The 14,189-nt window shown below is 41.3% G+C and overlaps 1 protein-coding gene across 2 annotated transcripts in view; it reads right to left on the reverse strand.

The window, feature by feature from the left end:
* Positions 1-442: 442 nt before the first annotated feature.
* hus1 (HUS1 checkpoint clamp component) overlaps positions 443-14,189 on the reverse strand; it is a 34,665-nt gene continuing 20,918 nt past the window's right edge. For both annotated transcript variants that reach the window (XM_084326673.1, XM_084326674.1), the window contains 2 exons: positions 3,912-4,043; positions 443-1,596 (listed from right to left, as the gene is read on the reverse strand). In XM_084326673.1, coding sequence (XP_084182799.1) covers positions 1,514-1,596; positions 3,912-4,043 — 215 coding nt within the window. In that variant the 3' untranslated portion in view covers positions 443-1,513. The remainder of the gene's footprint in view (positions 1,597-3,911; positions 4,044-14,189) is intronic.

Here is a 14,189-nt window from a genome sequence, read left to right on the forward strand (position 1 = left end):
GTTAAAGACAGTAGAGGTTGAGTACTTTATTATCTGAAGATGGTAAGTTAGAGTGTTGTGTTCATTCATAGTTAAAGACAGAAGAGGTTGAGTACTTTATTATCTAAAGATGGTAAGTTAGAGTGTTGTGTTCACTCATAGTTAAAGACAGTAGAGGTTGAGTACTTTATTATCTAAAGATGGTAAGTTAGAGTGTTATGTTCATTCATAGTTAAAGACAGTAGAGGTTGAGTACTTTATGATCTAAAGATGGTGAGTTAGAGTGTTGTGTTCATTCATAGTTAAAGACAGTAGAGGTTGAGTACTTTATTATCTAAAGATGGTAAGTTAGAGTGTTGTGTTCATTCATAGTTAAAGACAGTAGAGGTTGAGTACTTTATTATCTAAAGACGGTAAGTTAGAGTGTTGTGTTCATTCATAGTTAAAGACAGTAGAGGTTGAGTACTTTATTATCTAAAGACGGTAAGTTAGAGTGTTGTGTTCATTTATAGTTAAAGACAGTAGAGGTTGAGTACTTTATTATCTAAAGATGGTGAGTTGGACAATATCGGTAAAAAAAGCCAATATCGAACATCCCTATTTTCCAGTGTTTTACCTACTGTACATAAATTAGGCATTTTCTTTTTGAAAGTGGTCTTTCTTCTCGACAAAAGGCTGCCTTTCTGTCATCTTCTACAAGTTACCAAAGTCGTTTTAAAATAACTGGAGAAACGCGCCACCATGGCTCCTTCCTCCTCTCTCTCAACACGAGCTGAAACTACCGTTACTGTCGTTTAAATGTAAAGTCAACTAGTATATAAATGTAGTCCAAGGATTGGAAGAGTAGCACCATCAGGTCATCACACAATGGTTCACATACACACACACACACACACACACACACACACACACACATTTATTTATAACGGCCCACCACAATATGAGATAGGTCCACCGCAAACAAAATGTCCAAAGTGATACAATTACAGATGAAGTGCACTTCTTGTGTTGGACAGTCTCTTCACCGCTGCCTGCCTCTCACCCACCCAGCATGGCCTGCCTCTCACCCACCCAGCATGGCCTGCCTCTCACCCACCCAGCATGGAACTAGGCCTGTAACCATCTCAATAATACACAGAATCCAACATTTACAAAGAAATTACATCCAACACAGTGAATCGGGGATTTGAAACGATATCGAGTCGATTCTCCTCTCGTTCTCTTCTCCACGTCTAATAATAATAATCAGAACTCGGTATTGTGAATACATTTTAAAACAACACATATGGAATCGAAAATGGTGACTCGAAATAGAAACGTGTATGGAATGGGAAGATGTGCAGCGTCTGGTTCCGCCTCTAGAAGAAGAAGAAGAACGCGCGCGGGGGGGAACCCTGCCCCACATCCCCAGTAGGTCCTGGAGACGTCCTCTGGACCTTCTCTGACCCAGTCTCTGAAGAGGCACTCGTCCCTGTGACGCCGGCCAGAGAGCCAGAAGCAGCAGCAGCAGCTCCCCCTGGTGGCCGGGGAGCCTCTAGGCCACAGCGGGGATGAAGTACTGGAGAGACACGTCTTCGTGCAGCAGGATCAGATGAATGATCCTCTTGTGGACGATATCTGGAGACACAGCGGTTAAAAAAAAGACATTAAGGTATCTTGATTGTGGGCGGCTAGGTGGTGTAGTGGGCAAGGCACTCGCCACCAGTGTGGAGACGCTAGGATTCGCCTGTTCGAGCCCAGCTCTCCACATTGCTTTCAGTTTAGCTGGTCGTCCGCACTAATACACATTGGCCGTATTACGGGGAGGGAAAACTGAAGGGTGGGGATCGAACGTTGTGGACAGCGACTCCCACAGGTCGGTTGGTGCGCCTGCGCAGTAGAATCAGGAAGTGTCGGGGGCAGCGTGAGCCTCCCACGCGTTACTCCTCGCCACTGAGAGATCGAGCTGCGCAGGTGAAAAGATGCGACTGCTGTTACCTCAAGTACCGGAGGGGACTTGTGCTATGTATGACTTAGTCCACATTGCAGCCGGCTTGTGGGAGGCAAGAAACAGCGTTCGTGACAGGGGAGGGTTGAATTGGATGATACGAAAATTGGGATGGAAGAAAAATATAGAAAAATTGGAGAAAAAGTGGATCAAAAAAAAAAGGTATCTTGATTGGTTTGGAGCGAGAAGCACGTGTGCAGTCAGTGGCAACGCGACGGTCTCGTCGGAAAACGTAAATAAAGTAGTAATCGACCGCGGGAACACAGGTACATGATGTACGTTAAAGTACAAACCAAAGTAACATGTTTCATTTAATTTCAAAACCGTATCTAAACTCAAATCGACGTCACGTCAAGTGTACAACTGTACTACACACAGAAATAAGCAAAAAAAAAAAAAAAAAGCATATAAAATCACACAGCATATAAAATCACACGCCATATAAAATCATGACAACAAGACGAGGCTAAGAGCAGGGATAACAAATCAATTAAAACACACGTACAACTTGATTGACAAAGGTTGGAGATCAAGGTTTTTAAATCTGCAACAGAGGGGAGAATCTCAAGCTTTAATAAGGACCGTTTGTAGTTCATTCCATGAGCTAGAGGGGCATCATAGCAAAATGCAGATTCACCCTGTTCAGAGCAGACTGGACCTTAAGGACCAGCCGGTCACGAGAACGGGTTCCATAGGTTCCAGAATTACATATTGTATCGACGATGCTCTACTGAGCGACTGAGAAGCTCCTTTGTTCCTGCTGCGGTTAAATTCTTTAATGGACACCGCTAGCTCTGTGTCGAGAGGCTCTCTTCTTCTCTCCTTTCTACTGTGTTATGTAACTTGTACAGTATGTTATTGTTTCTTGCTCGTGTATTTGTATTCGCTCTGGTGGCAAACTATGTTTCCCCTCGGGATTAGGAATAAACCATATCAACCAGGAGTTGAACCAACAATCATTGCAGTAGCGGGCGAGTGCTCTCACCACTATCTGACTATGATTATAGTTAGAGTTGAGGTTAGTTTTAACATTTGCTCAACGGTTATGGTTATGACATAAAGTTAGGGTTAAGGTTAGTTTTAAACATTCACTTAAAGGTTATGGTTAAGACAAAGTTAGGGTTAAGGTTAGTTTTAAACATTCACTTAAAGGTTATGGTTAAGACATAAAGTTAGGGTTAAGGTTAGTTTTAAACATTCACTTAAAGGTTATGCTTATGACATAAAGTTAGGGTTAAGGTTAGTTTTAAACATTCACTTAAAGGTTATGGTTATGACATAAAGTTAGGGTTAAGGTTAGTTTTAAACATTCACTTAAAGGTTATGCTTATGACATAAAGTTAGGGTTAAGGTTAGTTTTAACATTCACTTAAAGGTTATGGTTAAGACATAAAGTTAGGGTTAAGGTTAGTTTTAAACATTCACTTAAAGGTTATGCTTATGACATAAAGTTAGGGTTAAGGTTAGTTTTAAACATTCACTTAAAGGTTATGGTTATGACATAAAGTTAGGGTTAAGGTTAGTTTTAAACATTCACTTAAAGGTTATGGTTATGACATAAAGTTAGGGTTAAGGTTAGTTTTAAACATTCACTTAAAGGTTATGGTTATGACATAAAGTTAGGGTTAAGGTTAGGGTTCGATCCATAAAAAGTAAAGATTTTTGGAATATGCAATATATGTACTTTTTTGTAATATGTACAGGTTATATTTTAGACACAATACGTAAATAAATATATTTCCCCCCTGTGGTCGATCAGTACTTTATCGCAGTGGACTCGACCCAGAACAGAACTCTGAACAGAATGTGTGGAATGTCGGGGGGGGGGGGGGGAGAGCTGTGGGCCTGTGGCTGGTTAAAATGACTCCACTGAATAAATGCAGAGGGAATGCCTGTCGTACAGTACAGGACACATGTGTGTGTAGATATTGTCGGGTTGACTCACTGCAGATGGCCTTGCTGGGGTTGACCTGCTGACCCATGAGGAACTGCTGCAGCTTCCTGACGTCCACCCGGGTGTGAGACATGTCCTCTGGGTCTCTGTCCGGGTTCGGACTGGCCCCCTGACTGCCGTCACCTAAAGGGGTCCCACAGACATCGCAAAATGAAATCCAAGGACTTTTAAGTACTTTTCCCAAGCACTATTTTTCATTTTCAAGGATGCCACTCGAAGGATACAATTCACTTTTAAATGCTGTTTTTTTTTTTAAAGCATCGTCTAGCGGGCTGCTGGAGGCCAAAAGAGACGCTTTAAGGACGACACCAGGGACCTCCTAAAGTGTGCAAACATCACGCAGCTTGAAACTCTGGCACTCGACAGATCAGCCTGGCAAGTCACTTGTGCCACTGTGCAGTTTCCCAAATACACCAAACGAACCAACAAGAGCGAAGATCTGAGAGGCGCACGCAACGACACCAGCGGGCGGCTGGCATCCCCCAGGTATCTGGCTTCCCTTGCGCCATCTGTGGACGGGTGTGCGGCTCAAGGATCGGACTCAACGCCCACGAGAAGTGGCACCAGCGGCAGCGTCGCTAACCCCCCCCCCCCCCCCCCCCCCCTCACTCCCTCACTCCATCCCTGGAGCAAGCGTCATCATCGAACACGATGGACAGCTAAGAGAGTGTGTGTGTGTGTTTGCGTGGGTGGCAAGGGTGTCTATGTGTGAGAGAGATGCATGTGTGTGTGTGTTTGTTCGACCACGCATGTTCTCTCCAACGTGTTTTTGAGCATATGCTTTCCGTGTCCTCGCCAGAATTCACTCACACACACACACACACACACACACACACACACACACACAGTGTCGCTGCCCTCTTGCTGTGTGTGTGTGTGTGTGTGTGTGTGTGTGTCAGAATACCAGTAAAAAGTAGAGAATATACGTGTGTGTGTGTGTGTGTATGTGCAGGGGCGTAGCTGGGGGGGGGGGGGTAGCTTAGGATGATTCCAAGGGCCCAGCACTGGGGGGGGGGGGGCCAAAGATTTTTTTTTTTTTACTAGACATCACTCAGGTGTATTATTGATGCTCTCATTGATACTATGTTTGTTTCTGAAGTGTGTGTGTGTGTGTGTGTGTGTGTGTGTGTGTGTGTGTGTGTGTGTGTGTGTGTGTGTGTGTGTGTGTGTGTGAGATATATAGAGAGAGAGGGGGGGCTTTGGTAGACTATTGCATTGGTCCATTCATTGAAGATGAACGCAATGCGACATCCTCTACTAGGCTCACCCACCAACAGTGCAGGTGCTGAACTGCTGAACTGCTGATCCGAATGTATAGGTAAAAAACCATATTATGCGTTTTCATCAATACAAAAATGGCCAAAAAAATATCCGCTTGCGCGCTTACGTGCGCTCGCATTCACTGGGGGCCTACAAATACATTCTTTCATGGGGCCCAGACTCTGGAGCTACACCCCTGTGTATGTGTGTGTGTGTGTGTGTCAGAATACCAGTAAAAAGTAGAGAATATACGTGTGTGTGTGTCAGAATACCAGTAAAAAGTAGAGAATATACGTGTTTGTGTGTGTGTGTGTGTGTTAAATGTGCTATACAAATAAAGATGGATTAGATTGCAAAGCAAAAAAAAAATTGTAAAAAATATTGTAGCATTGGCTTTTCTAGCATTCAAACGGATTATTTTATTGAACTGGAAAGAACGCAGTTTGGAGAACTGGCGCAAGGACTTCATGGACTTGACATCAATGGAACAGGCTGCTCTGTCTCTTCAAGAGAGTGATCGGCCCGATGGCCTTCAAGGTCCCTGGAACTTTATTAGATCACTATTGTAGGAGCCAAAGCTATATATTTAGGTTATTGTATTATATGAATGTTTAATATTGATTGGATTTAGATAGAACCGTCGTATTTGTCATAATAGAACTTTCTGGAACATAGAACATTCTGGAACGTTTGTGGTGACGTCGTAATAGACCTTTCTAGAACATAAAACATTCTAGAACCACAGTATGACGTCATGATAGATTGTTATGGAACCTTCGTGATGTCACCGTATGATGTCATAACCGAACATTCTAGAACATTTGGGTCTCTATATAAGCGGACGTTTTCTCAGAACGGCAGTTTTGCATCTTCGACCGGACTCAACAATGGACAGAAGCCAGGAGCCAGCAAGTGGATTTAACGGCTTTCACATTACGAAGGAATTTTCATGTGTCGAGTCAGCGGTGATTTTGGAGACTGGGAAAATACAGTTTTCTTACCTTGTAGTAGTACTTGTATCTTGTAGTAGTATTTGTAGTAGTGACAGGAATATTTAGGAAAGTAGATTTAGGACCACTTCTGTAAAGAAAGACTTCGCAAATACACCATTTGGATATCTTTGCTTTGCACTGGAGCGGCTGTGGACATTGCTTTTCTTTATCAACGAACGTACTACTCACGAGTAAGCAATTTTAACCAGTAGAGTGGAACGTCGGCCGTCATATTAGTAAGAAAACTCTGTTCCAAATGGAAAAAGGAATCAACATGAACTACTCGAACGGTGAAATAAGGATAGCAACAAAATATCTGAAGAAGAAGGCTGAGATGACACAAAAGGCCTATGAGGAAGATGTCCGTCATGCCATCAATAAGAGGAAAGCTAAGCTAGGTCAGCTAACTGGTGGCATGAAGCAGATGAATAAATTAATGGAGGAGGACGACGACGGTAACTTGGAAGGTGTACAGACAAGATTGGTGGAATTCAACAAGCTATTTGGAGAGTTCTGTGAGCTTCATACCTCAGTCCAGGTGGCACTAAGCAAACCCATGAACAAGAAAGAAGAAAAGGGGATGAAGAAATATCAGGATGAATGGTTCAGGAGGAGGGCTGGCACATTGTACATCTTCACAGAAAAGGCTGAGACATGGATGAAAGCGGTGCGTCAGCGTAGGGCGGCGTCTAGGAAGCACCAAGAGGAGGTCAGGCCTGAAGACAGTGCATCCGGCGTCGTGGAAAGGAAAGGGTCTAGAGCACCATCCACCACGTCTTCCAGAACATCATCAGCAGGCGTGCGTCTGAAAGCTGACTCAGAGAGAGAGAGGGCTGAGTTGCTCCACGTCATGGAGCAGCACACGGATGGATATGCTTGTCTACTACTGAACCTTTGTAACACTCCCCCTCACCCCCTTGTTGTTGTTATTATTAGTATTATTATAAGTTTTGTCTTAGTTTGTCTCGTCATGTTTGTATTGTCTTGCTTGTGAAAAATAAAAATTTTAAATATGAAAAAATAAATAAAAGTTGGATTGGAGTGGACACCGCGCCCGCCGCGGCCATAACAATGCACATCAGTACTGTATACCCAATGCTCAGGGGTGTAAAAAGTACCCAGAAATTATACTTAAGTGAAAGTATGGGTACCATCTCTAAATCTTACTCAAGTAAAAGTCAGAGTATCTGGCTAAAAACACACTTATTTCACATAAATGTCCTACCGATAAACTTTTCTCCTTCTCCCATGTCCACCACACGTATTCGAGGATAGACTTATTTTTGCTAGATGAAAAACTACTACATAATGTAATGTAATTCCGATCATGCCCCGACATCCGTTGAAATTTACTTCCCCCAGGGTAGAACACTCATTAAAGGTGAAACCAAGATATTTATAAGAATGTGTGTAAATCAGGGGCGTTGGTCCAAATTGAAACTTATAGCTACTCTGCTGTTCGTGTTTTTTCCTGAAGTGCATAATCTGTGTTTTTTCACTGTTAATGTTTTGTAAATTTGCTTCATTTTCTGCAAACAAAACAATATCATCAGCGTACAATAAAATACTTAGGATTATATTATCTATTGGAATACCAAGATTGGCTTGCTTGATTTCTTGCGCCAGGTCATTAACATAAAGGGCGAATAAAGTAGGAGAAAGCACATCTCCCTGTTTTACACCGAATGGGGTGGGGAACCAGCTGGTCCTAACATCATTCAGCTGCAGACAGGCAGATGGGGCCTTATACAGGCTTTTGATAGCCTTATAAAATAGACCATCAATACCAGAACAGATTCATTTATAGTCCAAAAGCTCTCTATTAATCCAGTCAAAGGCTTTTTTAAAGTCAACAAAACAAACAAATGTATTCTTGCCCTCGTCCAATCTGGCTCTCACCACCGATGATAAAACAAAAACATGATCAATACAAGCTCTCTTAGCCCTAAACCCATTCTGCTCATCCACCAACATTTCATTATATTCTAAGTATTTATTTAATCTATTATTAAGAACACTTGAGTATAATTTATAAACTGTACTGATCAAACTAATACCTCTGTAATACCTCTGACTTACAGTGCTGGCGTTCTATACAGAAGGTAAACAGCAACCCCTGGCCATGAATGTGTTAAATGTGCTATACAAATAAAGTTGGATTGGATTGCAAAGCAAAAAAAATATTGTAAAAAATATTGTAGCATTGGCTTTTCTAGCATTCAAACGGATTATTTTATTGAACTGGAAAGAACACAAACCGAACTGCTTCAGTTTGGAGAACTGGCGCAAGGACTTCATGGACTTGCTATCAATGGAACAGGCTGCTCTGTCTCTTCAAGAGAGTGATCGGCCCGATGGCCTTCAAGGTCCCTGGAACTTTATTAGATCACTATTGTAGGAGCCAAAGCTATATATTTAGGTTATTGTATTATATGAATGTTTAATATTGATTGGATTTAGATAGAACCGTCGTATTTGTCATAATAGAACTTTCTGGAACATAGAACATTCTGGAACGTTTGTGGTGACGTCGTAATAGACCTTTCTAGAACATAAAACATTCTAGAACCACAGTGTGACGTCATGATGAAAGTTATAGTACCTTCGTGATGTCACCGTATGATGTCATAACCGAACATTCTAGAACATTTGGGTCTCTATATAAGCGGACGTTTTCTCAGAACGGCAATTTTGCATCTTCGACCGGACTCAACAATGGACTGAAGCCAGGAGCCAGCAAGTGGATTTAACGGCTTTCACATTACGAAGGAATTTTCATGTGTCGAGTCGGCGGTGATTTTGGAGACTGGGAAAATACAGTTTTCTTACCCTGTAGTAGTACTTGTATCTTGTAGTAGTATTTGTAGTAGTGACAGGAATATTTAGGAAAGTAGATTTAGGACCACTTCTGTAAAGAAAGACTTCGCAAATAAACCATTTGGATAACTTTGCTTTGCACTGGAGCGGCTGTGGACATTGCTTTTCTTTATCAACGAACGTACTTACTACTCACGAGTAAGCAATTTTAACCAGTAGAGTGGAACGTCGGCCCTCATATTAGTAAGAAAACTCTGTTCCAAATGGAAAAAGGAATCAACATGAACTACTCGAATGGTGAAAGAAGGATAGCAACAAAATATCTGAAGAAGAAGGCTGAGATGACACAAAAGGCCTATGAGGAAGATGTCCGTCATGCCATCAATAAGAGGAAAGCTAAGCTAGGTCAGCTAACTGGTGGCATGAAGCAGATGAATAAATTAATGGAGGACGACGACGGTAACTTGGAAGGTGTACAGACAAGATTGGTGGAATTCAACAAGCTATTTGGAGAGTTCTGTGAGCTTCATACTTCAGTCCAGGTGGCACTAAGCAAACCCATGAACAAGAAAGAAGAAAAGGGGATGAAGAAATATCAGGATGGATGGTTCACGACGAAGGCTGACACATTTTACAACTTCACAGAAAAGGCTGAGACATGGATGAAAGCGGTGCGTCAGCGTAGGGCGGCGTCTAGGAAGCACCAAGAGGAGGTCAGGCCTGAAGACAGTGCATCCGGCGTCGTGGAAAGGAAAGGGTCTAGAGCACCATCCACCACGTCTTCCAGAACATCATCAGCAGGCGTGCGTCTGAAAGCTGACTCAGAGAGAGAGAGGGCTGAGTTGCTCCACGTCATGGAGCAGCACACGGATGGATATGCTTGTGTACTACAGAACCTTTGTAACACTCCCCCTCACCCCCTTGTTGTTGTTATTATTAGTATTATTATAAGTTTTGTCTTAGTTTGTCTCGTCATGTTTGTATTGTCTTGCTTGTGAAAAATAAAAACTTTAAATATGAAAAAATAAATAAAAGTTGGATTGGAGTGGATAACAATGCACATCAGTACTGTATACCCAATGCTCAGGGGTGTAAAAAGTACCCAGAAATTATACTTAAGTGAAAGTATGGGTACCATCTCTAAATCTTACTCAAGTAAAAGTCAGAGTATCTGGCTAAAAACACACTTATTTCACATAAATGTCCTACCGATAAACTTTTCTCCTTCTCCCATGTCCACCACACGTATTCGAGGATAGACTTCTTTTTGCTAGATGAAAAACTACTACATAATGTAATCTCTACTAAGTACCATAGTATAGTCATTTCCGATCATGCCCCGACATCCGTTGAAATTTACTTCCCCCAGGGTAGAACACTCATTAAAGGTGAAACCAAGATATTTATAAGAATGTGTGTAAATCAGGGGCGTTGGTCCAAATTGAAACTTATAGCTACTCTGCTGTTCGTGTTTTTTCCTGAAGTGCATAATCTGTGTTTTTTCACTGTTAATGTTTTGTAAATTTGCTTCATTTTCTGCAAACAAAACAATATCATCAGCGTACAATAAAATACTTAGGATTATATTATCTATTGGAATACCAAGATTGGCTTGCTTGATTTCTTGCGCCAGGTCATTAACATAAAGGGCGAATAAAGTAGGAGAAAGCACATCTCCCTGTTTTACACCGAATGGGGTGGGGAACCAGCCGGTCCTAACATCATTCAGCTGCAGACAGGCAGATGGGGCCTTATACAGGCTTTTGATAGCCTTATAAAATAGACCATCAATACCAGAACAGATTCATTTATAGTCCAAAAGCTCTCTATTAATCCAGTCAAAGGCTTTTTTAAAGTCAACAAAACAAACAAATGTATTCTTGCCCTCGTCCAATCTGGCTCTCACCACCGATGATAAAACAAAAACATGATCAATACAAGCTCTCTTAGCCCTAAACCCATTCTGCTCATCCACCAACATTTCATTATATTCTAAGTATTTATTTAATCTATTATTAAGAACACTTGAGTATAATTTATAAACTGTACTGATCAAACTAATACCTCTGTAATACCTCTGACTTACAGTGCTGGCGTTCTATACAGAAGGTAAACAGCAACCCCTGGCCGTGAATGTGTTAAATGTGCTATACAAATAAAGTTGGATTGGATTGCAAAGCAAAAAAAATATTGTAAAAAATATTGTAGCATTGGCTTTTCTAGCATTCAAACGGATTATTTTATTGAACTGGAAAGAACACAAACCGAACTGCTTCAGTTTGGAGAACTGGCGCAAGGACTTCATGGACTTGCTATCAATGGAACAGGCTGCTCTGTCTCTTCAAGAGAGTGATCGGCCCGATGGCCTTCAAGGTCCCTGGAACTTTATTAGATCACTATTGTAGGAGCCAAAGCTATATATTTAGGTTATTGTATTATATGAATGTTTAATATTGATTGGATTTAGATAGAACCGTCGTATTTGTCATAATAGAACTTTCTGGAACATAGAACATTCTGGAACGTTTGTGGTGACGTCGTAATAGACCTTTCTAGAACATAAAACATTCTAGAACCACAGTATGACGTCATGATAGAATGTTATGGAAACTTCGTGATGTCACCGTATGATGTCATAACCGAACATTCTAGAACATTTGGGTCTCTATATAAGCGGACGTTTTCTCAGAACGGCAATTTTGCATCTTCGACCGGACTCAACAATGGACTGAAGCCAGGAGCCAGCAAGTGGATTTAACGGCTTTCACATTACGAAGGAATTTTCATTTGTCGAGTCAGCGGTGATTTTGGAGACTGGGAAAATACAGTTTTCTTACCTTGTAGTAGTACTTGTATCTTGTAGTAGTATTTGTAGTAGTGACAGGAATATTTAGGAAAGTAGATTTAGGACCACTTCTGTAAAGAAAGACTTCGCAAATAAACCATTTGGATATCTTTGCTTTGCACTGGAGCGGCTGTGGACATTGCTTTTCTTTATCAACGAACGTACTTACTACTCACGAGTAAGCAATTTTAACCAGTAGAGTGGAACGTCGGCCCTCATATTAGTAAGAAAACTCTGTTCCAAATGGAAAAAGGAATCAACATGAACTACTCGAACAGTGAAAGAAGGATAGCAACAAAATATCTGAAGAAGAAGGCTGAGATGACACAAAAGGCCTATGAGGAAGATGTCCGTCATGCCATCAATAAGAGGAAAGCTAAGCTAGGTCAGCTAACTGGTGGCATGAATGATATGAATCAATTAATGGAGGAGGACGACGACGGTAACTTGGAAGGTGTACAGACAAGATTGGTGGAATTCAACAAGCTACTTGGAGAGTTCTGTGAGCTTCATACCTCAGTCCAGGTGGCACTAAGCAAACCCATGAACAAGAGATCAGAAAAGGAGATGAAGAAATATCAGGATGGATGGTTCACGACGAAGGCTGACACATTTGACAACTTCAGAGAAAAGGCTGAGACATGGATGAAAGCGGTGCGTCAGCGTAGGGCGGCGTCTAGGAAGCACCAAGAGGAGGTCAGGCCTGAAGACAGTGCATCCGGCGTCGTGGAAAGGAAAGGGTCTAGAGCACCATCCACCACGTCTTCCAGAACATCATCAGCAGGCGTGCGTCTGAAAGCTGACTCAGAGAGAGAGAGGGCCGAGTTGCTCCCCGTCATGGAGCAGCACACGGATGGATATGCTTGTCTACTACAGAACCTTTGTATTTTTTATTTTATTTTATTTTTTTATTTATTGGTTTAAAATACAGAGACAGTGCATATTAAGGAACATTTGACTGTAAATATGCCAGTTTAGCCAAGTTGGCTAATTTTCAACTGTAGTCTCTGGGGCAGGTGACATGAGCACAACAATAATTAAAACATAGTACAATAATTAAAACACAGTAGGAATCAGTATAGGTTACAATACACTAAAATACATACAAATAAATACATTAAAATACAACCCCTCAGTTAAAAAACATAGTACAGTAATTAAAACACAGTAGGAATCAGTATAGGTTACAATACACTAAAATACATACAAATAAATACATTAAAATACAACCCCTCAGTTAAAATGGTCGCACACTTGACCATCTCTCAACCATGATTTTAAGTTAGTTTTAAATGAGATGTAACTTTGATACTCCCTGAGCCGTGTTGGCAGACTGTTCCAGGTGTGTGCTGCTCTCACGGAAAAGGCTGCCTGACTAAAAGCAGACCTCCTGTTTGGGACTACACAGTCCCCTCTGACTACAGACCTGGTATATCTATCAGCAGATGCTTTCTGTTTTATGAAAGTACAGAGGGGGGGAGGAGCCAAGCCATGTAGGATTTTATAGGTAAGGCAGGCATTGTAACACTCCCCCTCACCCCCTTGTTGTTGTTATTATTAGTATTATTATAAGTTTTGTCTTAGTTTGTCTCGTCATGTTTGTATTGTCTTGCTTGTGAAAAATAAAAACTTTAAATATGAAAAAATAAATAAAAGTTGGATTGGAGTGGATAACAATGCACATCAGTACTGTATACCCAATGCTCAGGGGTGTAAAAAGTACCCAGAAATTATACTTAAGTGAAAGTATGGGTACCATCTCTAAATCTTACTCAAGTAAAAGTCAGAGTATCTGGCTAAAAACACACTTATTTCACATAAATGTCCTACCGATAAACTTTTCTCCTTCTCCCATGTCCACCACACGTATTCGAGGATAGACTTCTTTTTGCTAGATGAAAAACTACTACATAATGTAATGTAATTCCGATCATGCCCCGACATCCGTTGAAATTTACTTCCCCCAGGGTAGAACACTCATTAAAGGTGAAACCAAGATATTTATAAGAATGTGTGTAAATCAGGGGCGTTGGTCCAAATTGAAACTTATAGCTACTCTGCTGTTCGTGTTTTTTTCCTGAAGTGCATAATCTGTGTTTTTTCACTGTTAATGTTTTGTAAATTTGCTTCATTTTCTGCAAACAAAACAATATCATCAGCGTACAATAAAATACTTAGGATTATATTATCTATTGGAATACCAAGATTGGCTTGCTTGATTTCTTGCGCCAGGTCATTAACATAAAGGGCGAATAAAGTAGGAGAAAGCACATCTCCCTGTTTTACACCGAATGGGGTGGGGAACCAGCCGGTCCTAACATCATTCAGCTGCAGACAGGCAGATGGGGCCTTATA

This window comes from Notolepis coatsorum, assembly GCF_963971535.1.
Source record: "Notolepis coatsorum genome assembly, chromosome: 12".
In the NCBI taxonomy this organism is placed as follows: Eukaryota; Metazoa; Chordata; class Actinopteri; order Aulopiformes; family Paralepididae; genus Notolepis; species Notolepis coatsorum.